The following is a 26,178-nucleotide window of genomic DNA, read 5'->3' on the forward strand; positions in this document are numbered from 1 at the left end:
CCTTCTGAAATAACATCCAAATATCTTAAATAACATTTAAGAGTTAATAAAGTAGGAATGATAAATTTTAAAACAATTGTAAGGCTTAAGATTCAGAAGGTTCCAACTCAGACCCATATTTAGCAGTGATAATAAAAGGAACTTTTCTTAAAACAAATCGGAAACAAAAATGACACATGCAGTTGGGAAAGGGAGAGCAGGGCTGTTTTGTCTTTTCCTGTTTAGGATTAAAAGAGAGAAGTCTTGATGATGGAGTTTACAACGGTTGATGTTTTAGAAAGCACAGATTAAAAATAATTTATGTCTTTGAAAGTAATAACAAGACTTATTTTCTCAAATTTAAATTGAATTAGTAGCTCTCTGAACATATTCATTCCCATGCCAACTCTGAATTCAGTCGTACTGTTGACTGGTCTTTGAGAAGGGGTGTTACAGTACAAAGAGCATGGACTGCTGAACCAGACTGACCTAGATAGGGAACCCTGTCATGCCACTTGTCAGCTATGGGCTATTGTCCAAATCGTTTAATCTCCCTGGGTCAGTTTCCTTATGCATAAAACTGGAATACTTATTTTGACACAGGATTGTTGTAAACTTATATTAAATAAATATCTAATGTGCCTTGTAATACCGAACCCTCAATGAACTTTTATCGATTGAATTAACATTAAGCAAACAAGTTAGTGATATTTAATGTCAAATGAGATTTTAGACTCCATAGATAACTTTTCCCCTGTTATTAATTTTGTTTAGTTTTCAGGGTTAAATTCATTTTTATTTAAATATGGGGGGGGGGTGTGTGCCAAAACCTGGAAATAAAATTTTTTTAAGAGATTCAGCAAGAGAGAATTAGAAAGCAGTCAATTCTTTCTTTTTTTTTCTTAAACAATTGAATTAATTTTCTCACAGTTCTGGAAGCTTGAAGTCCAACATCAAGGTGTTGGCAGGTCTGGTTTCCTCTGAGTCTTCTCGCCTTGACTGTAGATGGTCATTTTCGGCCTATGTCTTCACATGGTGTTCCCTCTGGATCCTCATCTCTTATGAGGACAGCAGTCATACTGGATTAGGGCTCACTCTAATGGCATTTAAGTTAATTACCTCTTTAAAGACCCTGTCTCCAAATACAGTCTCATTCTGAAGTATTTAAGGTTAGGACTTCAGTGCATCAATTTAGTGGGCGGGGGGCTGGGGGATGGTGTGGGGAATGAAATGTAGCCTATAACACCCCTCTACTCTGCCACTCCTGTTTTAGCAAAGGTCTTTCCCTGATAGCTCAGTTGGTAAAAACTCCACCTGCAACGAAGAAGACCCCAGTCCCATTCCTGGGTGGGGAAGATCTCCTGGAGAAAGGATAGGCTAACCACCCCAGTATTCTGGCCTGGAGAATTCCATGGAGAAGTCCAGGGGGGTCGCAAAGAGTCAGAACTGACTGAGCGACTTTCACTTTCCCATTTTAAGACACTAAAATTTTGCTTAGTTTTGAGGAGGGTAAAATACTTAAACTAAGTATTATATTTTAGTTATTGAAAACAACTCTGTTAAATGAGCACACGGTGGATGCAATCACTTTAATCTAGGGTGGCCTATTCCCAGGGCCTGGGGAGGACATGCAAGTAGTCAGAGCCCAGTCAAAAGGGACTCGCTGAGACCAGAGGAAGAAGGAGGCGGTCAGCCGGGAAATGAGAGACAGTCAGCTGGTGGTAGGTACAAATGCAATCTGTAAAACACATCTCGCGGCCAGTTTTACTGATGGTGACTGAGTGACGTTCCTGTTCCTGATGACTAGCGAGCTAACTCTGATACAAGACTTCAGCTTAGACAGCGCTTTGACAGGCTGTGTCTCTGTTAATCCTCTCGTCCCCGGACGAGGCTGGTGGAGATGTGCCAGCGGTCAATTGTTTAGTCTGAACACATTCCAAAGAGGAAAACGCGCCCCCGTGCAGGAAAGGGTCCCACGCATGGGACAGTCAGTCAGCGAGGACGGGCGGCCACCTCGCCGCCTCTGGAGACAAGCGCGGTAGCTGCGCTCTTCCCGCTCAATAGTTGTCCAGCCGAGGGAGGCTGCGTCACTGCTACGCGCAGCGAGAGGCGGAGCCTCGCCGGGCCTTCCGTCACTCGCCTGCGACTGCGCCTGCGCGGGTCGTCATGCTGTCAACCAGGTGTGTGGGTCTGGTCCTACTACCGCTGCGGCGCCTCCAGAGGTTTCCAGGATTCAGGACTTGTCTCTTCCTGCGTGGCCTTGGGCGAGAGTCCTTCAAGAGAGGCCGGTTACTGTGTTTTAAAGCCTCACCTAGAGACACGGGAAATGAAGAAGGAGTGCGCGAGGCGGCACAGAGGAAAGCCCCAGGCTCAGACTCGCCTCCATCTCTCCCTCCCCCTGTCCGGGGACTTGGGACCAGATGTCTATCGTCGCCGGAAAGCTTCGGACTCCCGACGCCGCGAGAGGAGTCACTCCCTCAAGAGAGCGAGGGCTCGAGTGGAGACCAGGGCCGGACGGATCCTGCACACCCGGGATCCGGGAGTCCCTCAGTGCCCGCCTTGGTCCAGTCTGCCACCACGGACGAAATCTTTCACGTCTCCTCCTCCTGGTCCGCTTCCAGAGTGGTGCCTTTTCGGGTTGGGGAGCTGATTTTAGCTGAGACTGGGAAGAGAGAAACACAATTTAAAAAATTATTTAGGTTGAGCAACGCCGGACACTTAAATAGTAATTGGGGGACAGTCCCGTTCAGCGAGATCGTGGGGAAGTTTCCCGGCCAGATTCTGAGGAGTTCCTCTGGTAAGCACTTCATGCTGAGGAGGCCGGCACTGGAGGATTATGTGTTACTGATGCAAAGAGGGCCTGCCATAACGTATCCTAAGGTAATGCCATGGGAGTTACTAAGAGCAAAACGGATGTAGTACTACAGACCTGATTAATGTACTTAAAGCACCTCTCAGAATATTTCAAGTTTCTATTCTCACTTTTTTTTTTTAAACCAATGGCTATAACCAATGGCTATTACATATATTTTGATTTCTAATTCCAGGAAGAAACAGCCAGATTTTAATTTTAACTTGGGAGCCTCGATTCTCTGATCTGTAAAGTGACTTACTATTATGGAGTGGGGTGGACTCACTAGGCATTTAATAAGAATATACATTTATTCCCCATAATACTTAAGTTTGCAGGTTCAGCCTTCAAGAGAATGTTGAACTCTTGGGGACAATTGTATAGTACCACTGTGGTGATATTTTAAGCATCATACTTAATGAGGTAAGTTATTAGAGGTTGTTGTTCAGTCATTAAGCTGTGTCTGACTCAGCAACTCCACGGACTGCAGCATGCCAGGCTTCCCTGCCCTTCACTGTCTCCCTTAGTTTGCTCAAACTCATGTCCATTGATTCCGTGATGTTATCCAACCATCTCATTCTCTGTCTCCCCATTCTCCTCCTGCCCTCAATCTTTCTCAGCATTAGGATTTTTTCCCAATGATTACACTCTTCACATCAGGTGACCAAAATATATTTTATTAACAAAAGATTTATTACTATGCTTCTATCATTAGGGAAAAATGTTTGTATTAAAACAGCTAAAATTAGACACTAAACATAAAAGGGATATTCTTTAAAGGAAATTATCTACCAATTCCTTGTTACAGTTTTATATCCATTGCTAGTGGATTATTTTAATCATTCATCATAGTCACTGTCCTTGAGTAGAATGTTCATTTGTAATTATAACAACTCTTCCTCCAGTCCTAGATGAAGAATCATTCATTTTTTCTTCAGCAAATAACCACCAACTTTATACATTCAGGGCACTATTTTAGGGAGGTGTAGTGGTGAACTATAGTCCTTGCTTTCAACATAGACCTCATGTCCTAGAGCAATGGTCCCCAACCTTTTTGGCACCAGGGACCGGATTCATGGAAGACAATTTTTCCACAGACTAGGATGGGGGTGGGGGGAGGTGTTTTGAGTTTGATTTAAGCACATTACATTTATTGTGTGCTTATTTCTATTATTATTACATTGTGATATATAATGAAATGTTTCTATGTCTTATATGAAAGAGCCAAGGAAACAGAATTGCTTCTCGTGGGCATTTCATTGAAATGATTGCTGGAGATGCCTCCCACTCCTGTGTGAAATTATCTGTGCCCCCTCCCACCTCTGCTCCCATGTGCCTGACAGATGGGAAAGGATATGTGTATCTGAAAGACTTTGAATTTGTGACTGAAACTTTTTGAAGTGTACACCTTAAATATTATGTATCTATGTATCATTGGGTTCAAGTCTTAGTCCATCATTTCAGAAAATACATTTTGGCTTTCAATTGGACCACTGTACCTGTTAAATATTAATAGTTTCTTATGCAGCCAAACCCATATTTAATACACAGTTTTTTTTTGTGATTCAACAGAGGATCTTATTTTTTTTTAGAATTTTCACTGCAGCTTTTCCCAGAGAAGAAAAATAGTAAAAACTTAATTGATATGCTGCTTATTAGCAACTTCGAAAGGTTTGCTATTGGGGGGAATGATGAAATAAATGCTAACATTTACATTTTTCTCTCTATAGCATTTATAACAAATAGTGTTTAACAGTCAACTGCATGGTGTTTGGGAGTTCAGCATCAGTATTACTTGCCCACTTAATTCCTGGCTGTGTGACTTTGGGCAAATTACTTAAACTTTCTGATTTCTCATCCTTATAATGGCAATGGTGATCATTTTCTCATTATTATTCTGATTAAACAAGATCATATTTGAAAGCAGTTTGCATAGTTAACAGAAGCCTGGCACCTGGTGAAGTTTCAATAAACAGCTATTACTACTATCATCCGTGATATTCCTGTTAACAAAACAATTCTTTAGTTATAAAATTTGGCAAATGTGTCCTGTCTGTTCCTGGTATCCTAATTCTAAATGAGAATTCATCATTTAATGCAGATTATGTAATAACTTCCTAACTTGTCTTTCTGCCTCTACTTTTTCTCAGTTCTAGTACATCCTGTATTGCCCTGACAGATTAATCTTTATAAAATGCCATTTATATTACCTCAGTGACACATCCTAGTTACTTACCATGTTAAGTTTAAATGCTTTAGCCTGGATTCAGATAAGCAAACTATGTTTTATTCTACCTATTTTTTGTTGAAAGCTGTCCCTACCTTGTGACTGTTTCCTTACATTTTCTATGTCTTTAAGCTAGGATAGTCTGCTGATTTCTCTCCTTTCTCTGAGCTCTTAATGTTACTTATTGTCTGTAATTTCAGTATTATACTTAAGTCCTTCCGTATTTGCTAATTGATTCCTCAATTTCTCATTTTGTCAAGTAAACTATAAACTCTTGGTGGAAAGGGCGAGAGTTTAATCCTTTTTTTTCCCCCCCACTTTTCTCCAAGCCCAACATAGTATTTGAAGGAGTAGGTGCTTAGTACATATTTATTGGCCACACAATCACCCTTGCTGTATTTCAATCATAGGATATAAATATGATACTGTCGATGATGAATATCCATCCAGGTGATACTGTTTTGGAAGCTGGCTCGGGCTCTGGTGGAATGAGCTTATTTTTATCCAAAGCAGGTAAGAGATTGGGATAAATGAATTGAATTTAGATGACAAAGAAAACATTCAATCTGTTCATAATAACAGAAAGTTAAATAGATACAGATGTTTCAGAAAATGTTCACATAACTTTGAGATAGAGAGCATTCTCCTTGAAATCAAATGTTTTTTCTATTAGCAATGATTTTTCTATTTTGTTCATTTATTCAAGTCATTTTCTGTCTAACCCTCTCTCTCTTTGCTTTCTATTGCTCCTTCCATGCTTTTTTTTAACTGAAATTTTTATTAGAACATAACACAGCTGCAGAAAAATGCACAGATCATTAGTGTATACTTCATTGAATTTTTATGTAGTGACCACACTCATGTAATTATCGCCCAGATCAAGATAGGGAATATTATTGTACTATTGAAACCTCAAATCCCTCTCAGTCCTTATCCTATCCAAAAGTAGAAGGTAACCACTACTTTGACTTTAATCACCATTGATGAATTTTGCCTGTTTTGAATCTTACATAAAAGGAATCCTTGAGTACTATACGCTTTTGAATCAGGTTACTTTCATTCAACATTCTGTTTGTGAGGTTCAGTCATTGCATGTAGCAGTGGTTATTTCATTTTAGTTGCCATTTTGTGAGTAAAGCACAGTTTATCCATTCTGCTGTTGATAGGCATTTGAGTTGAATGTTGTAAACAATGCTCCAGTGCTCCTCTGAACTTTCTTGTGCTTGTCTTTTGGTGCACATGTGTACATGTTTTTGTTAATAATACTGCCAAATGAATACTCAGTATCAGAAACTATAGAAGGGGGAAAAGAGCTGTCAGCTGCTGGAGAAGAGTCATATACTATTAGAGGCAAAGAATTATCATTGTTCATGAATAAATTAATTAAACTATTAAAATAAAACTAGATCATGAAGAATTTTCCTTTCTTAGACCAAGTCTCTAAAAATTGTCAGTTGGTTAAAGTACTGCTTGAAGGTCAAAAATCAAGAGGTATATAGTAAACATAAATAGCTGTTCATGTTACCACCACTTGAATTCTGGTTACTGTTGTAGCTGATTACTGCTCCTTTTGGCCACTGAATTCCTCTGATTGTCAAGGTTGCTTTGGCTTGTTTGACTGCCTCTGCGGTGTTCCCTTTCTCACCTAATAACAGACAGCACTCTCTTTGGATAAATTTAAAAAAAAAATCATTCATGTTGTTTTTATTAGTGTATTCTTTTTAAGCTAATAAACATTGTTAGAGCAATTGTAGGTGTATGTGGGTAGATTTATAAAGATTACAGATAGACATATATTGAATTAAACTTAAACCTTTTGTTTTTTGACCTAATGTCATCACATACAAACATAATCCAGCTTATACTGGGTCAGGAAATTCATTTTGGGCTCTCCACATCTTTTGTTGCACTCTTTTCTGTGCATAAAGGCAGCCATTTCTTCACAGTCTGTGACTGATTCCTAAATGCATTTGACAAAAATATAAAAGTTTGTGAGATAGGAGTGTCCATATTTCTAATACCTATAGTGTTGGAGGAGGGTCACATAGCATGAATAATCCCGACCTATGAGTGATCAAGAAATCATTGCTATTTACCTTCAGGATGGATATTTTTGCTCCATAATTTTCTAAACGGTTAGCTTATGCTATTAACATTAATTTTTATCCCTTGAGAACATGATGAATTACAGCTGGACTTACATTTTAAAGACACATGCTGGAATTTAAACTCATTTTAACTATAGACTGATTGACCTAGGACAGCCTCCAAATCAAATCACCTCATATAGAGAGTGATAGAAAATTAATTGCTGTATTGAAAATGTAGTAGTTTTCTGTGAGACTGCAGTATTACTATGATAGTTTGAAAGTTTTTCAGACACACACAAAAATACAAGTATCTTTGAAAGTGAAGTGAAAGTGGCTCAGTCTTATTTGACTCTTTGTGACCCTGGAATTTTACAGGCCAGAATACTGGAGTGAGTAGCCTTTCCCTTCTCCAGGGGATCTTCCCAACCCGGGGATTGAACCCAGGTCTCCCACATTGCAGGCAGATTCTTTACCAGCTGAGCCACAAGGGAAGCCCCAAGTATCTTTTAAGTATCCAAAAGGCCTAACTTCATCCTAACAAAAGACATGCAAGTTAAAACTACAGTGATAAACTGTATGCAATTTTTAGGTTAATAAAAAGTTTGATAACTCTGTTGGAGAGAGTATGGAGAAATAGGCACTCTAATACATTATTGGTCAAATGTAAATTGGTATCATCTTTTTGGAGAACAATTTGGTAATAATTTTCAAAATAAAAAAAATTCACATATCCTTTGAGTCAGCAATTCCATTTTTAGGACTTTATCCTATATATATATAACTGGCTTATGTTTACAAAGACCTAGGCAAAATAATTGTCACTGGGGTATTGTTTGTAATAGCATAAGATGAGAAGCTAAATATTCTTTGGCAGGTGACTGGTTAAATAAACATAGCCATACAAGGGAACATAAGAGCTCTTTTAAAAAATTCAGTAGATCGTTAATCACTGAAATGCCATTGGTAAATAAGAAGAAAGGTACAGGACAGTATGTATGATGGGACACTGTGTTAAAAACAGAAAAAGAGATACTTGCACACTTGTAGAGGCACCGACTATCTTGGGAAGGGTAAATAACTGTGGTGATATGGTTGCCTCTGAAGAGGGAGACTGACTGGGGATTTGGGATAGGATAGAGACTTTTTTAACCTTGAACCACTTGAATTATTTTTTCACGCCCATGAAATATCTTTGAAAAATAAATTTTTGACATTTTTAAATAAACTGATTTATACTATATACTGTCATAATTTGTTTTTAATTAAGTTGGATCACAAGGACGAGTCATAAGTTTCGAAATTCGAAAGGACCACCACAAACTGGCTATGAAGAATTATAGACACTGGCGTGATTCATGGAAAATTAGTCATGTAGAAGACTGGCCAGACAATGTAGATTTTATTCATAAGGATATTTTAGGAGCAACCAAGGACATACAATCTTTAACATTTGATGCGGTAAGTTTTCTAAAGTGGGTCCTATGATATTACCTAATACTGAGTACAAAGAAAACAAAGACCACACTTCTTTTGTATGGAAAAGGGTCTTCCTTCATTATTTGTCCCATTTCCATTTCTAAGAGTGGGAGGAATATTTTCCTTTAATATCGTGGTGGGATTTAGAGCAGAGATATATACTGAATTAGGTGCCAGAGTTGTTAATAAATGTGCCTATGCCGTGCGTGCCATGCTCAGCCACTTCAGTTATATCTGACTCTTTGCAACCCCTGGACTGTAACTCGCAAAGTTATGTGAAGCAAGAACTTCCAGAGGCACAGCTGGGTTTAGAAAAGGTAGAGGAACCAGAGATCAAATTACCAACATTTGCTGGATCATAGAAAAAGCAAGGGAATTCCAGAAAAACATCCACTGCTGTTTCATTGACTATGCTAAAGCCTTTAACTGTGTGGATCACAACAAACTGGAAAACTGTTAAAGAGACGAGAATACCAGACCATCTTACCTGTCTGCGGGTCAAGAAGCAACAGTAAGAATCTTATATGGAACAACTGACTTGTTCAAAATTGAGAAAGGAGCATGACAAGGTTGTTTATTGTCACCCTGTTTATTTAAGTTATATACAGAGTCCATCATGTGAAATGCCAGGCTGAATGAGTTACGAGCTGGAATCAAGATTTCCGGAGAGATATCAACAACCTCAGATATGTAGATGATACACTTTAATGGCAGAAAGTGAAGAGGAACTAAAGAGCCTCTTTTGATGAGGGTGAAAGAGGAGAGTGAAAAAGGCAGCTTAAAACTCAATATTAAAAAAACAAAGATCATGGCATCCAGTGTCACCACTCCATGGCAAATAGAAGGGGAAAAGTTTGAAACAGTGATAGATTTCCTCTTCTTGAGCACTAAAATCACTGCAAATGGTGACTGCAGCCATGAAATTAGATGACTGCTTCTTGGCAGGAAAACTATGACAAACCTAGATGGTTTATTAAAAAGCAAAGACATCACTTTGCCAACGAAAGTCCATATAATCAAGGCTGTGGTCTTTCCAGTAGCCATGTATGGATGTGAGAGCTGGACAATAAAGACTGAGTGCCGAAGAACTGATGTCTTTGAACTGTGGTGCTGGAGAAGACAATTGAGAATCTCTTGGACAGTGAGGAGATCAAACCAGTCAATCTTAAAAGAAATCAACCCTGAATACTCATTGGAAGGACTGATGCTGAAGCTGAAGCTCCAATCCTTTGTCCACCTGATGCAAAACAGCTGTCTCACTGGAAAAGACCTTGATGCTGGGAAAGATTGAAGGCAGAAGAGTGTGAGAGAGGGTGAGATGGGGGTCAGCATCACTGATTCAGTGAATAAACTTGGGCAAACTTTGGGAAATGAGAGACAGGGAAGCCTGGTGTGCTGCAGTCCATGGAGTTGCAAAGAGTTGGACACAACTGGGCTACTGAACAACAGCAGACACTGAATATAGCTCCTTGTTGTTTAGATTATCTATTTTATATATAATAGTTTGTATCTGGCAATCCCAAACTCCTACTTTATCACTCCCACCTGTTTCTCATCTGGTAACCATAAGTTTGGTTTCTATGCATTAGCAGTAGGATGAATTTGAGAAATACTAAGAGATAGATTTGTAGGACTAGGTGATTAATCCAAACAGAAGCATCATAAGTCTACAGATTCTTAAAAGAGAATTCAAGGTAAAGAAAATAATGACTCTAAATTTCTGACTTGAGTGGCTAATGAATGGTAATACTGTTAAGAGCTTTGGATTGGCAGGCTGCTTGGTAGTCTGACTTTTGGTCCTTGTCAATAATATAAGACTACAATCAAAGAAATCCATTTATGTCTACAATGTTGGCCCCCTTGATTAGTCATTGAGATCTTTACTTGGATATCTAATAGGCATCTTAAACTCACATCCAAATCTGAATTCTCAAATATTTCTCCCCAGGCTTGTTCTTCCCATTGTCTTAGTCATTTTCCTCAATAGTAAATGAGGAAAATTTACTCTATTCTTTCAGTAGCTTAAGCTAAAAGCATTGAATTTATCCTTACTTCTCTCATATCTCACAGCCAGTCCTAATTCTAATTGGCTCTGTCTTATCCCATTCAATGCTATTTGCTATTGCAAGTCTTTCCTTGCCCAAGTCAGAATATACTTAACGCCACTGAACTATGTACACTTGAAATGCCAAGTTTTATGGTATGTTTATGACACTCAAAAAAGTTTAGAAAGTCAGATCATGTCTAAAACTCTCCAGTGGCTTCTCTCTTCATGAATAAAGCTAAAGTCTGTAAGATTCTGCATAATTTTTCCCTCCCCCGTTTCCACCACATCCCCATCATCTGAGAACTCTTCTCTAGCCACTTTCCCACTTTTGTCCCCACTGCAGCGATAGTGGCCTTCTCAGACTCACCAAATACGCTTCAGCCTCAGAGCATTTGTATTTGCTCTTCTCTCCATCTGGAGTACACTTCCCCCCTAAATTTCCACAGGGTGAGCTTAATCACTTTCTTCAGGTCTCTCCATGACCAGCTTATGTATAAAATTAGCACTTCCTTTCCTTGCCCTGTCATTCTGTCCTTCATATTCTCCTTTATAATCTTGTAGTTCATGTCACTCATTACTCTCTGAATTACATATTTATTGAATTTTTGTTTAATGCCTATCCCTTAATTAGAATATAAGTTCCTATGAAACAAAATAGAATGTAAGCTCCCATTTTATTTTTACCACTTAGCAAGATACTTGGCACATGGAAGTTGCTCAATAAATATTTGGTTAATAAATTATTAATGAATGATGACCTATTATTTTTTTAAAAACTGTGAACAGAATACTTTCTAATTTAGTAAATTTAAGGATGTGCCAACTAGATTAGATTTCTGGAGTTATCAGTAGGTCAGTTATTTTCTATTTTGGCTATTTATTTTTTTCAATGAAATTTTTTTGAAAATTTCACTTTCTCATTGTATTCATTTGACATCTTTTGAGTATATAGCCTTGTATTCTGCAATTGAATGAAGAGTAAAGAAATAAGGGACATGATTCTTATATTTTAGGGTCTCTAAAATTAATATTCAGAAGTTTTCTTTTGAACATAAAAATACACATTTGAGATAGTGTGAATTTCTATTGCAAAAGGCTGAAATAAAGCATTGAAATTTTATATATACAGTGGACCTTTGAACAACACGAAGTTTAGAGGCAACAATCCTGCTTGCAGTCAGAAATCTGAGTATAACTTACAGTCAGGACTCCCTCTCCATGGTTCCATTATATCCAAGGGTTCTACATCTTCAGATTTAACCAAATGTAGATCGTGTAGTTCTGTAGTGTTTACTATTGAAAAAATCCTTGTGTAAGTGGACCTGCACAGTTCAAATGCATATTATTCAAGGGGCAACTCTGTGTGTGTTTATGTATACAAGAAGCTAAAGATTCCTGTATTATCAATATTGTCAAGTACAAGACTTGCCATTACAGTTTTTATGTAGTCAAGAATTATGACAAAATGTATAATAAATGTGCCTTTTTGAGAGAAGTAAAATGATCATCATCAGTACTGTATTCTAAAAAGTGAAATACTTTAACTTGGTATTTTAACTGCTTTCTCAAAGTGTATCATTTTACCACAATAAGAAATACATGTTTTATTTAAACAAAACTCAGTCTGATTCTCTTTCCCCACTATAGGTAGCTTTGGATATGTTGAATCCTCAAGTTGCTTTGCCTGTTTTATTCCCAAATCTTAAACAGGGTGGTATATGTGCCGTATATCTAGCAAAGTGAGTAATGTGACTGTTCTTTTTTGTAATGTTATTTTTTAAATTTATTTTTAATTGAAGGATAATTGCTTTACAATATTGTGTTGGTTTCTGCCATATATCAACATAAATCAGCCATAGTTTAATGTTATTTTAAACACACTTTTGTTTTAAAACTGAGTTAGATGTATATTTTATCTAGTAAAACTGTTATGAAAGAGCATATGTCCCAAATTTAGTTATATTTCTGGTTAAATCATTCTTTACATAAACAGTAATATAAGATGGCTAGTTCTTCTGACAATTTAGAAGAAAAGTTTTTAAAAGTGTAATCTATATTTTTTTATTTAGTATTCTCTTTTGTGCCCTAACTTGCATTTTTACTTTTTTCCCCCGTCTTGATTTCAGTATAGCATTTAAATTGGGATAAGTGGTATAATGAACTTAAAGTTATTGCTGTAGTAGAAGTTTAAAGTACATTTTTCACTTTTTTGAAAGCATCACACAGGTTATTGAACTTTTAGATGGAATTCGCATCTGTGAACTTGCCCTCTCATGTGAAAAGATAAGTGAAGTTATTGTCAGAGATTGGTTGGTTTGCCTTGCAAGACAGAAAAATGGAATTTTAGCTCAAAAAGTAGAACCTAAAATCAACATAGACTTACAAGCACACTCTCAAGAAAAAGTTAGAATTGAAGGTGAGATGTTTCAATATGATGACCATGGTGAGCTTCAATTCTATTTTATGCATGTGTTTGCAATAATAAATGGAGAATATATTCCTGAGTGTATGAGCAATACATAAAAATATTTCTCAGGGATTTATTATTTTATCCTATGGAAATTGAAATGTATTTATTCTATTAAGTTAAAATCTCTAAGAGAAAGAATCATGACTTTTCCGGCCTTTAATGTAAAACTCTGATACCTTTGAAGAATTGAACTTCTTATAATATTCATATTTGTGATAAGGGGGTTGGCTTATGAAATACTTTAAATATACTAAAGAATGTTTTAAATTTAGATCAGTGATTATCACTGAAGGGAAAGAATTTAATAGGACTTGGTATGCAAATAGCTAATATTCCAAAAAGCAACTTCTAGTATGCTGCTGGAATTTTTCCAAGAACTAAATTTAGTTCCTTATTGCATGTACACATTATTTAGACCATAAACAAGTTTTCAGTCATCTATAGATTTATGATATTGGCTTATTCATTTGGTAATAAAACCATATATAAAGTTTATCATGTAATCCTCGACAAGTTGTTTCTGTAAGATAACTGTCAGAATAGCTCCAAAACAAACACTAAAAAAAAAAAAAACTGAGAGAAAAAACTTAAAAGAAAGGGACAGTAATTTGTTGTTTAACAGTTTTGTAAACAAATTGTCAAATATTTTATGTTGCTTATAATACATATTTTGTTCTATAATAGAAGAATCACATTCTGATTTTCCCTATGGATCATTTCCCTATATTGCTAGACCTATACACTGGCAAATTGGTCATACAGGTGAGTAATTTTTTTCTGGCTATATTATATGGTGTTTTCTTCTCATTATTGCAATCACCTTACCTTTTTCTCCCCTTAATTTAGCTTTTCTTGTCAAGTTGAGGAAGTGCAAACCACAACTTAACTGAGTACCTCAGATGACAACTGATTTGAAGACTTGAAAAGTATCAAAATAGAACTTTATATTGCAAATCACTACTTTCATAGATTGGTATTTTTAGCTATCACTATGATTTGTATAACTTTTACATGTAACTTTGAAAAGTAATAAAAGCTGGAGAAACATGTAACATTTCAAAACTGCTTAAATGTCCCATTTTGACACTTGTCTTGCAGTTTGGCATTTTGTAGTAAATGATTCCAAGTTGGTTTAGTTGAGCCATTTCATTCTTCACTTCCTGTAAACCACTCCATAGATTTGTCTTTCTTCATGAAATTAGTTTTCTTTTCTTTGTTTGATTGATGGTCATTGGCTACCAAAATAAAATATGCATTTTGAGGTAAATTTTATGTATCTGTGTATTGTAAATACATACCTTAATGGCTTGTATGTATCTTAAAAAATAACAAGTCTAGGCTATAGTAAATAATAGGGAAAAAATGATAATGATATCACTTTCTTTAAAATTGTAACAAAAGATGTAACAATTCTTGACTCTCTTTTGCCCTAATAATAATTTCCATGGAATTATTTTAACAGTTTGAAAGAACATCAGAATTATTCTGTTATGTAAGTCAAATGTTTGTGGAGTTCCCTGGCGGTCCAGTTGTTAGAGCTTGGCACTTTCACTGCCATGGCCCAGGTTCAGTCCCTGGTCAGGGTACTAAAACCTTGCAAGCTGCATGATGCAGCTAAAATAAAGTTTGGAGAGATACACTTTATATGTATGAACTAATTAGGACTAGATTTTATTATTCATCGGTACCAGTCATTTAGCATTTACCATGTGCCTTACATGTCTTAAGGACTTTATAATGTCTTTTTATTTAATATGTGTTGCTCATCCTTAAGGTTATCCGTATTTTACAGATAAACATAAGCTTAGAGTTATTATTTAAATATAGATTTTTATAGGTTTTGAAGTAGTGCCTGTAAGGATAAATGCTACTTATGTCTTAGGTTAGAACTACGTAATATACATATCCTAAAAAACATTTTACATACTTTTCATTATGTGGAAAAATCTAGTCTAAAATCTCTGCCTTTTTAGATTTTATACCCTGTAATAGAGATAGACATGAGAAAAATCACACAAATATAAAACTAAAACTGTTGTAAATACTTCAGAAAAGTACAGGGTACAATAGAGATTTTGATCAGGTAAAGTAATTACCTGTGCAAGTGACAGTTGAGCCAAGACCTGAAGGGTAGGTAAGAGTTAATTACAGCAAGGGAAATGAGCACAAAAAGGGTCAGTGATATTGTGGTTGACTGAAAAGAGACTGAAAAGAAGGTAGGGGTCAAGCCATGCAGGATCTTGTAGACCTGTTATGGAGTTGGTCTAACCCAAGAAAAATGGGGTGCTACTGAAGGGTTTAGTGAAGTAAGGGGTAACATGCGTAGATCTGTTTTGAAAAAAAAAAATCACTTTGGTTGCATTTAGAGAAGTGATTAAATCATAAGCACAGAAGTCTTCTCATACTATTTCTGTGTGGTAAGTATCTGAACACTCATATAATAATAATGGCTTTAAAGTTTTTATAAGATTTCCAGGTGTATAGAAGTTCTAACATACAGTTTTAAATTCCATCATGGAATACTCCCCATTCTTCTGCCCTTCTATTTAACTGCTAGTGAAATTCTGTCCTTCATTTATTGTTTTGAACACAGGCCCTAATTGTACTTTTTGGAGAAGGGGATGACTTAAAGAAGAGAGAAAAGTTGTACTCTCTCCTGTTTCATGTAGAATAATTGGTTTGGTACACTGCTCAGTAGACGTTGAACTGAACAAGGAGTTGAAAACAAAACTACAGAAGCAAATAAACATTTATTTGTATATTTAATCAAAGTCCAGTTTAAGCCCTTTATCCATCTCTTCACTGAATACTAAGCATCTTTATAATTCAGTTTGTGGGACAGATGCCTTCTTCTAAAGTTAGCTTTCTCGGTTCAAGTCTGGCCCTCATTTACCATAAAATACTCCTAAAGATCTGTGACTGACTCACAACTGTCTTCCTAGTAACTTTCAGAAATCCTGACTTTTCCACCCAGTAAATGGTCAGTAAAAGTTTGCTGATGGCTTTGAAGCCTACACTGGATCAGGTATTATTTCATCAATGTTGACTTGGTTGTTCTAGGGGGAAATGTAAGTATATAGCTCATGGATTGTGGAAAACTTTGATTTTGAACTTACTTCAGAATCAGTAGGAAAGTTAAGTTTCCATGTTTATGCAAAAGCAGGTATTTTTTAAAAGTCTGTTAGCAGTGTCTGAGTATTTAAAGGAAGGAAAAACCATTAAATGAGAAATTTCATAGTAATACATAGTGTACAACTATGAGGTGATTAGAATATACAACTAGGAATGGTGGAAGAGAGAATCTAAAAAATTATTGTAAAGGAAGAACCAGATAAGCTGGTGGTTCACTGGATGTAGAGGGAGAGAAGCTATATATACTCAAATTTTCATCCACTGTTCAGAAGCCCTTTCCCTTATTTCTCTGGGCTGAACAGGATTCAGTCAACAACCAGCTCATAAATTACTTCCTTGGAACAGGCTGCACTATGTCTTTTACCCTGCAGAGTTAATTTTGAAATCTTTTGTGCTCGTAAATGTTGATTATATAATTAGCATTGGTAATTTATAAGCCCTGATTATGCCTTCATTAAGGATTTTAAAATGGGATGACTAGAACAGTGGTAATGACAAAAGTAAATAAGCAAATTCAGAGAATGATTTATTTTTGAGGGAAAATTACTTGCTTTTAGATTATGTAGCAGTTGGAATGTCTCCTGCCTGCCTACAGGACCCAGGAGTAAGGTTTGGTATATTGCTTTCTTTCCCTTGGCTTCACTCTAAACTCTGGGGAGTCCTCAGATAATACATAATAATATGTACCCATGTTTCAGATAGATTAGCCTAAAATAGCTTAAGGTAATTTAGTTGGTATAAACATGTACTATCTCTTCAGATAAAACTGGGTTCCATCTTGGTGTTTTTATTGTTGCTGTTTTACTATGCAACCGTGACTTTTCTGAGTTTGTTTATCAGTAAAATGAATGTCATACTGCCACTTCAGGATTTCTTGGTGAAGTCAAGTATTAAATGAGAAGGATTTACTTCTGAGGAAAAATTATGTGTTTAAACCTTTATAAGGTAGCTTAGCACATGATTGGTGATTGTGATGCATGTAAATTTGTACAGAATGCTTCATCTATCTCCCACAACCTTATCAAAATCAACTATTTTATTCTTAATAAATGTTATAAATGTTTATATAAACTTGTTGTTGAACATGTTGTTTTGAGAAAAAAAAATGTTAAGGTAGAAAAACATGATCTTAACCTGAAAAGCAAGAAGTTGCTTATATTTGAAAGAAGGATGGAAGCATGGATACCATCTATTGCTAGTTTTAGCATAAAAGCCCAGAGCAGAGCATCAGTTCTTTGTATCTCTCCTGGAGAATGAATTGTCTGCAATGAATTGTCTGCAACCACAAACCTTAGGTGATTCCAACAACCTTATGTGAACTGGAGGAAGAGAATTTTGCTGAATAGAGGCCACTACTGGCATCAACAGCTGCTGAGGCAGTAAGAGAATGACCACAGTCCTGATAATATCATGTTATCCTTAAACCTCCCCAGCCCCGATTAGCTCACTCTCTTGTTAAACCTATTGAGGGAAAATGAATACAAATGTTTATTGGTCAAATGTATGTATCAACAATAATTTTTCTTTGTATTGCCTACCCTCTGTCATCCTGAAACAATAGGTTTTACATTAGCCTTGAGTTAATACTGAGAACAAAACAGAAATGAGAAAGTAATTGTTTCTTCCTATATAGGACTTATATATCCTAAGCCAGGGTGTCAGAGTGTTCATCCAGAAACAGATGAAAGCACAATTCCATTTACAATTGCCCTAAATCAAGTGCCCCCTTTTTCACCTAAAATCCATCAAAGACCTGTTTGTTTGTTTTTTTTTTTCCCTCTCCTTGAAGCAAGTTGACTGGCAGAGCTTCTTCCTCCCTTGCTGCACTCTGATTTCCCGCTGAAATATCAAAGTCTAAGCATAGGCTGTGACTACTCTTGATATCTGAGGGGCTAGCTTGAATAAAATATAGGTGCTTCTGTTCTTCTTTCTTTAAATATTTGTTCAAATTGTGGTTGGAATTCTCTTCTAGTTCATACAGCCTTCCATCAGGGACTTCGTTCTTAATGCTTTCATCAACTCCTTAGTCCTTGGCAGTCAGCTAGGACTTCTGTGGCAACTTATTTTTACCACAGAAGGCAGGATTTCATCAAAGAGATCAGTATAGCATCATTAGAATTCAGGCTGTAGTAGATTCAGACCTGGGTTCAAGTGTCACTCTTATCACCTTGGGGAAAGTATTTAACCTCTCTAAGCCTCTGCTTCCTTATCTACAAAGTGGAAATACTAATATTTACCTTAGGCTTGGCTGTGAGTATTAAGTGAGGTTATGAATATAAAACAATCAGCACATTGCATGGAACATTTTAAACATCTAGTAAATCTTACCTGTTATGAGGATAAAAGAGTATAAGCAGAAAGCTGGGAGAGAGGAGGGATACTTAAAGGCAACTCTTATTTTATAAGGTCCTATTTACCCTCCAATATGAGTGAACGAATAAAAATTATGCTTGAAGATGTTACAAGGGAAGAGACTAAACGATCAGTCAAAATATTCAGTGATTACTATGGCCAGTGAAAGTGAAAGTGTTAGTTGCTCAGTCGTGTCTGACTTTGTGACCCCCATGGACTGCAGCCCACCAGGCTCCTCTGTCCATGGAATTCTCCAGGAAGGAATACTAGAGTGGGCTGCCATGCCCTTCTCCAGGAGATCTTCCCAACCCAAGGATTAAACCCAGGTCTCCCAAATTGCAGGCAGATTCTTTACCATCTGAGCAAGGAAGGGAACAATGACAGGCATGACCCTTACCTTCAAGAGTCTTAAGAGATTAGTTTCTCGTTTAGTAAAACTTCAGTAGCTACTGCTATAAGGATGTGGTAAAAATAAATAGGTGATATTCTGAAATAATGAGCCGTAAGAAATTGCAGTCCTATGTTCAGATGGGTGAAAATCTGGGACAAAGGTACTATAAGAAGTAGAAAGGATCACTGCTGCTAGAATATTATTCTGGTTCTGTTTCAACTTGGGAAATGTCAGAGAAAAACAACCTTTCTAAATATAATTTAAATGGAAATTAGAATGTGGTTGACTCAATGTATTTCCATTTCATGGTTCAGTTCAGTTCAGTTGCTCAGTCGTGTCCGACTCTTTGCAACCCCATGAACTGCAGCACGCCAGGCCTCCCTGTCCATCACCAACTCCCCGAGCTTACCCAAACTCATGTCCATTGAGTCTGTGATGCCATCCAACCATCTTATCCTCTGTCATCCCCTTCTCCTCCTGCCCTAAATCTTTCCCAGCATCAGGGTCTTTTCTAATGAGTCAGCTCTTTGCAGCAGGTGGCCAAAGTATTGGAGTTTCGGCTTCAACATCAGTCCTTCCAATGAACACCCAGGACTGATCTCCTTTTGGATGGACTGGTTGGATCTCCTTGCAGTCCGAGACTCTCAAGAGTCTTCTCCAACACCACAGTTCAAAAGCATCAATTCTTTGGCACTCAGCTTTCTTTATAGTTCAACTCTCACATCCATACATGACTACTGGAAAAACCATAGCCTTGACTAGACAGATCTTTGTTGACAAAGTAATGTTTCTGCTTTTCAGTATGCTGTCTAGGTTGGTTATAACTTTCATTCCAAGGAGTAAGCGTCTTTTAATTTCATGGCTGCAATCACCATTGGCAGTGATTCTGGAGCCCAGAAAAATAAAGTCAGCCACTGTTTCCCCATCTATTTGCCATGAAGTGATGGGACCGGATGCCATGATCTTTGTTTTCTGAATGTTGAGCTTTAAGTCAACTTTTTCACTCTCCTCTTTCACTTTCATCAAAAGGCTCTTTAGTTCTTTGCTTTCTGTCATAAGGGTGGTGTTATCTGCATATCTAAGATTATTGCTGTTTCTCCCGGCAATCTTGATTCCAGCTTGTGCTTCATCCAGCAGAGCATTTCTCATGATGTACTCTGCATAGAAGTTAAATAAGCAGGGTGACAGTATACAGCCTTGACATACTCCTTTTCCTATTTGGAACCAGTCTGTTGTTCCATGTCCAGTTCTAACTGTTGCTTCCTGACCTGCATATAAGTTTCTCAAGAGGCAGGTCAGGTGATCTCTTTCAGAATTTTCCAGTTTATTGTGATCCACACAGTCAAAGGATTTGGCATAGTCAACAAAGCAGAAATAGATGTTTTTCTGGAACTCTCTTGCTTTTTAGATGATCCAGCAGATGTTGGCAATTTGATCCCTGGTTCCTCTGCCTTTCCTAAAATCAGCTTGAACATCTGGAAGTTCACGGTTCACATATTGCTGAAGCCTGGGTTGGAGAATTTTGAGCATTACTTTACTAGCATGTGCTGCTGCTAAGTCACTTCAGTCGTGTCCGACTCTGTGTGACCCCACAGACGGCAGCCCACCAGGCTCCCCTGTCCCTGGGATTCTCCAGGCAAGAACACTGGAGTGGGTTGCCATTTCCTTCTCCAATGCATGAAAGTGAAAAGTGAAAGGGAAGTCGCTCAGTCGTGTCCGACTCTTCGCGACCCCATGGACTGCAGCCTACTAGGCTCCTCTGTCCATGGGATTTTTCAGGCAAGAGTACTGGAGTAGGGTGCCATCGCCTTCTCCGTTACTAGCATGTGAGATAAGTGCAACTGTGCAGTAGTTTGAGCATTCTTTGGCATTGCCTTTCTTTGGGATTGGAATGAAAACTAACCTTTTCCAGTCCTGTGGCCACTGCTGAGTTTTCCAAATTTGCTGGCATATTGAGTGCAGCACTTTCACAGCATCATCTTTTAGGATTTGAAATAGCTCAACTGGAATTCCATCACCTCCACTAGCTTTGCTCATAGTGATGCTTCCTAAGGCCCGCTTGACTTCACATTCCAGAATGTCTGGCTCTAGGTGAGTGATTACACCATTGTGGTTATCTGGGTCATGAAGCTCTTTTTTGTATAGTTCTTCTGTGTATTCTTGTCAACTCTTCTTAATATCTCCTGCTTCTGTGAGGTCCATACCATTTCTGTCCTTTATTGAGCCCATCTTTGCATGAAATCTTCCCTTGTATCTCTAATTTCCTTGAAGAGATCTCTAGTCTTTCCCATTCTGTTGTTTTCCTTTATTTCTCTGCATTGATCATTGAGGAAAGCTTTCTTATCTCTTCTTGCTATTCTCTGGAACTCTACATTCAAATGGGTATAATCTTTCCTTTTCTCCTTTGCTTTTCATTTCTCTTCTTTTTATAGCTATTTGTAAGGCCTCCTCAGACAGCCATTTTGCCTTTATTGCATTTCTTTTTCTTGGGGATGGTCTTGATCCCTGTCTCCAGTACAATGTCATGAACCTTTGTCCATAGTTCATCAGGCACTCTGTCTATCAGATCTAGTCCCTTAAATCTGTTTCTCACTTCCACTGTATAATCATAAGGGATTTGATTTAGGTCAAACCTGAATGTTCCAGTTCATAGAGTGCCAACAAATATCTGTATAGTCAATGCTATGGTGTTCCCAGTGGTCACATATGGTTGTGAGAGCTGGACCATAAAGAAGGCAGAGTACCAAAAAATTGATGCCTTCGAACTGTGGTGCTAGAGAAGATTCCTCAAAGTCCCTTGGACAGCAAGGAGATCAAACCAGTCAATCTTAAGGGAAGTCAACCGTGAATACTTGTTGAAAGGACTGATGCTGAAGCTGAATCTCCAGTATTTTGGTCATCTGATGTGAATGGCCGATGTGAATGGCTGTTACGAATGTCACTGGAAAAGTCCCTGATGCTGGGAAAGACTGAGGGCAGAAGGAGAAGAGGGTGTCAGAGGATGAGAAGTGGATGGCATCACCAATGCAATGGACATGAACTTGGGCAAGCTTCAGGAGATGGTGAGGGACAGGGAGGCCTGGTGTGATGCAGTCCATGGGGTCTGAGTCAGACATGACTGGGCAACTGAGCAACAACCACTGTTCAAAACCATGTAAATCACCCCAAAGAAATATGCAAATAAATTGTGGTACTTATACCAGGTCATGACTAAAAATCAGATTTTCAAAGACTAAATAATGACAAGTTGCTTTAAGATAAGTGAAAAAAAGCAAACATGGAAAAAACCAGAAAATAGAAAAGTGTATAATATTACAAAACAATATTAAGACAGTATGATATTGGCATAAAACAGACACACAGATCAATGGAATAGAATGGACAGCACAGAAATAAACCCACACATATGGTTAATTTATGACAAAGGAGTCAACACACTGGGAAAAGATAGTCTCATCAATAAATGGAGTGGGAAAAACTGGATAGCCACATGTAAAAAAGTTTAAAACTGGACCAGTATCTTATACCATGCACAAAAATAAATGGATTTAAGACCTGAAACCACAAAACCCTAGAAGAAACAGAGGGTAAGGCGCTTGAAATTGGTTTTGGAAATTGCTTTTTGGATTTTATACCAAAAGCAAAGGCAACAAAAGCAAAACTAAAGAGTGGAATTACATCAGACTAAAAAGCTCTCTATGGTATAGGAAACCATCAACAAATGAAAAGGGACCACAGAATGGGAGAAAACATTTGCAAATCTTATATCTATTAAAGGGTTAATATTCAAAATATATAAAGAACTCATAAAACTCAACAGAAAAAAAATCCAATCAAAAGATGAGCAGAAGAAATGAACAGACATTTTCCAAAGAAGACATACAAATGGCCAACAGGTACATGAAAAGGTGTTCAACATCACTAATTAGCAGGGAAATGCTAATTAAATCCACAATGAGCTAACATCTCACACCTGTTAGAATGGCGGTTAACAAGGAATAACAAGCTTTCATAGGGACATGGAGAAAAGGGAACCACTGTGCACTTTTGGATGCAGTCACTACGAAAAATAGTATACAGGCTTCTCAAAAAATTAAATTTAGAACTACCATATGATCCAGCAATTCCACCTCTGGGTATTATCTGAAGGAAACAAAACCACTATCTTGAAAAGATACCTGCATCTCCATGTTCATTGTAGCATTATTTGCAATAGTCAAGAAATGGAACAGAAACAACCTAATTGTCCATCAACAGATGAATGGATAAAGAAAATAAAATGAGAATATTTTACACACACAAACATCTTTAAAAGAATACTTACCATTTGTGACAACATGGATGGACCTTGAGGGCATTGTGCTAAGTCAAATAATAAATGAGAGAGTGAAAGGCAAATACCGTGTGATATCACTTATACGTGGAATCAAAAACTCATAGATACTCCACCAGATGGTGGTTGCCAGAGGTGGCGAGGAAAGGGGCAATGGGTGAAAGTAGAGGAAAGTATAAACTTCCAGTAATAAGATAAATGACAGTGTCTTCCTGGCCCCTAGCTGACTGGGCCCCTTTTCCTGCAGTGCTCTTGAGTCTGATATGGTGGGACAACTCACCCCCACCAGGGGAATGAGCTCATGGTAGAGTTTTGCCAAGAGAATGCACTGGTCACAGCAAACACCCTCTTCCAACAAGAAGACCCTACACATGGACATCACCAGATGGTCAACACTGAAATCAGATTGATTATATTCTTTGCAGACAAAGGTGGAGAAGCACTACACAGTCAGCAAAAACAAGACTGGGAGCTGACTGTGCCTCAGATCATGAATTCCTTATTGCCAAATTCAAACTTAAATTGAAGAAAGTGGTTTTCTAGGGAACACCACTAGACCATTCAGGTATGACCTAAATCAAATCCCTTACGATTATACAGTGAAAGTGAGAAATAGAGTTAAGGGACTAGATCTGATAAGAGTGCCTGATGAACTATGGACAAAGGTTCATGACATTATACAGGAGACAGGGATCAAGACCATCCCCAAGAAAAAGAAATGCAAAAAAGCAAAATGGCTGTCTGAGGAGGCTTTACAAATAGCTTGAAAAGAAGAGAAGCGAAGAGTAAAGGAGAAAAGGAAAGATATACCTATTTGAACGCAGAGTTCCAAAGAATAGCAAAGACAGATAAGAAAGCCTTCCTCAGTGATCAACGCAGAGAAATAAAGGAAAACAACAGAATGAGAAAGACTAGAGATCTCTTCAAGAAAATTAGAGATACAAGGGAAGATTTCATGCAAAGATGGGCTCAATAAAGGACAGAAATGGTATGGACCTCACAGAAGCAGGAGATATTAAGAGGTGACAAGAATACACAGAAGAACTATATAAAAAAGAGCTTCATGACCCAGATAACCACAATGGTGTAATCACTCACCTAGAGCCAGACATTCTGGAATGTGAAGTCAAGTGGGCCTTAGGAAGCATCACTACGAGCAAAGCTAGTGGAGGTGATGGAATTCCAGTTGAGCTATTTCAAATCCTGAAAGATGATGCTGTGAAAGTGCTGCACTCAATATGCCAGCAAATTTGGAAAACTCAGCAGTGGCCACAGGACTGGACAGTTTTCATTCCAATCCCAAAGAAAGGCAATGCTAAAGAATGCTCAAACTACCACACAATTGCATTTATCTCACATGCTAGTAAAGTCATGCTCAAAATTCTCCAAGCCAGGCTTCAACAATATGTGAACCGTGAACTTCCAGGTGTTCAAGCTGATTTTAGGAAAGGCAGAGGAACCATAGATCAAATTGCCAACATCTGCTGGATCATCTAAAAAGCAAGAGAATTCCAGAGAAACATCTATTTCTGCTTTATAGACTATACCAAAGCCTTTGACTGTATGGATCACCACAAACTGTGGAAAATTCTGAGAGATGAGAATTCCAGACCACCTGACCTGCCTCCTGAGAAACCTGTATGTAGGTCAGGAAGCAACAGTTAGAACTGGACATGGAACAACAGACTGGTTCCAAATTGGAAAGGAGTACGTCAAGGCTGTATACTGTCACCCTGCTTGTTTAACTTATATGCAGAGGACGTTATGAGAATGCTGCACTGGATGAAGCACAAGCTGGAATCAAGATTGCCGGGAGAAATAATCAATAACCTCAGATATGCAGATGACACCACCCTTACGGTAGAAAGCAAAGAACTAAAGAGCCTCTTGATGACAGTGAAAGAGGAGAGTGAAAAAGTTGGCTTAAAGCTCAACATTCAGAAAACAAAGATCATGTCATCCAGTCCCATCACTTCATGGCAAATAGATGGGGAAACAGTGGAAACAGTGGCTGACTTTATTTTTCTGGGCTCCAAAATCACTGCAGATGGTGATTGCAGCCATGAAATTAAAAGACGCTTACTCCTTGGAACGAAAGCTATGACCAACCTAGACAGCATATTAAAAAACAGAGACATTACTTTGCCAACAAAGATCCGTCTAGTCAGTGGTTTTTCTAGTAGTCATTTATGGGTGCAAGAGTTGGGCTATAAAGAAAGCTGAGCACAGAAGAATTGATGCTTTTGAACTGTGGTGTTGGAGAAGACTCTTTCAGAGCCCCTTGGACTGCAAGGAGATCCAACCAGTCCATCCAAAAGGAGATCAGTCCTGGGTGTTCATTGGAAGGACTGATGTTGAAGCTGAAACTCCAGTACTTTGGCCACTTGATGCAAAGAACTGACTCATTAGAAAAGACCCTGATGCTGGGAAAGATTGAGGGCAGGAGGAGAAGGGGACGACATAGGTTCAGATGGTTGGATGGCATCACCAACTTGATGGACATGAGTTTGAGTAAGCTCTGGGAGTTGGTGATTGACAGGAAGGCCTGATGTGCTGCAGTCCAAGAGGTCGCAAAGAGTCGGACACGACTGAGTGATTGAACTGACTAATAAGTAAGTTCTGGGGATATAATGTACATCACAGTGACTATAGTTGACAAGATCCTATATTTGAGAGTTGCTAAGACTGAGCGTCTGAACTGAACTGAACTGAAGAAAATCCTAAAATTAAAAATCCCAAGAAAAAAACAAAAACAAACTATGTGTGGTGATGGATGTCAAGTAAAATTGCGTTAATCATTTTGCAACATCTATTAAATCATTATGTCACC

General features: G+C 37.8%; 2 protein-coding genes across 3 annotated transcripts in view; one reads left to right on the top strand and one right to left on the bottom strand.

Annotated features, from left to right (window-relative positions):
* On the top strand, positions 1,479-14,402 carry TRMT61B (tRNA methyltransferase 61B). 2 transcript variants are annotated; one of them, XM_005686858.3, is made up of 7 exons: positions 1,479-2,859; positions 5,468-5,570; positions 8,415-8,605; positions 12,318-12,409; positions 12,887-13,113; positions 13,825-13,902; positions 13,987-14,402. In XM_005686858.3, the coding sequence occupies exons 1-7, from the start codon at positions 2,146-2,148 to the stop codon at positions 14,028-14,030; spliced, it is 1,449 nt and encodes a 482-aa protein (XP_005686915.1). In that variant the 5' UTR covers positions 1,479-2,145; the 3' UTR covers positions 14,031-14,402. The 2 variants fall into 2 exon arrangements, with proteins under 2 accessions (XP_005686915.1, XP_005686916.1); XM_005686859.3 differs by having other exon boundaries at positions 1,480-2,859; positions 12,887-13,086; positions 13,987-14,196.
* SPDYA (speedy/RINGO cell cycle regulator family member A) overlaps positions 14,267-26,178 on the bottom strand; it is a 35,830-nt gene continuing 23,918 nt past the window's right edge. Inside the window, exon 7 of the mRNA XM_005686857.3 lies at positions 14,267-14,375. Within this exon, the coding sequence (XP_005686914.1) occupies positions 14,287-14,375 (89 nt within the window). The 3' untranslated portion in view covers positions 14,267-14,286. The remainder of the gene's footprint in view (positions 14,376-26,178) is intronic.

The sequence above is a fragment of the Capra hircus genome, chromosome 11 (assembly GCF_001704415.2).
Source record: "Capra hircus breed San Clemente chromosome 11, ASM170441v1, whole genome shotgun sequence".
Classification (NCBI taxonomy): Eukaryota; Metazoa; Chordata; class Mammalia; order Artiodactyla; family Bovidae; genus Capra; species Capra hircus.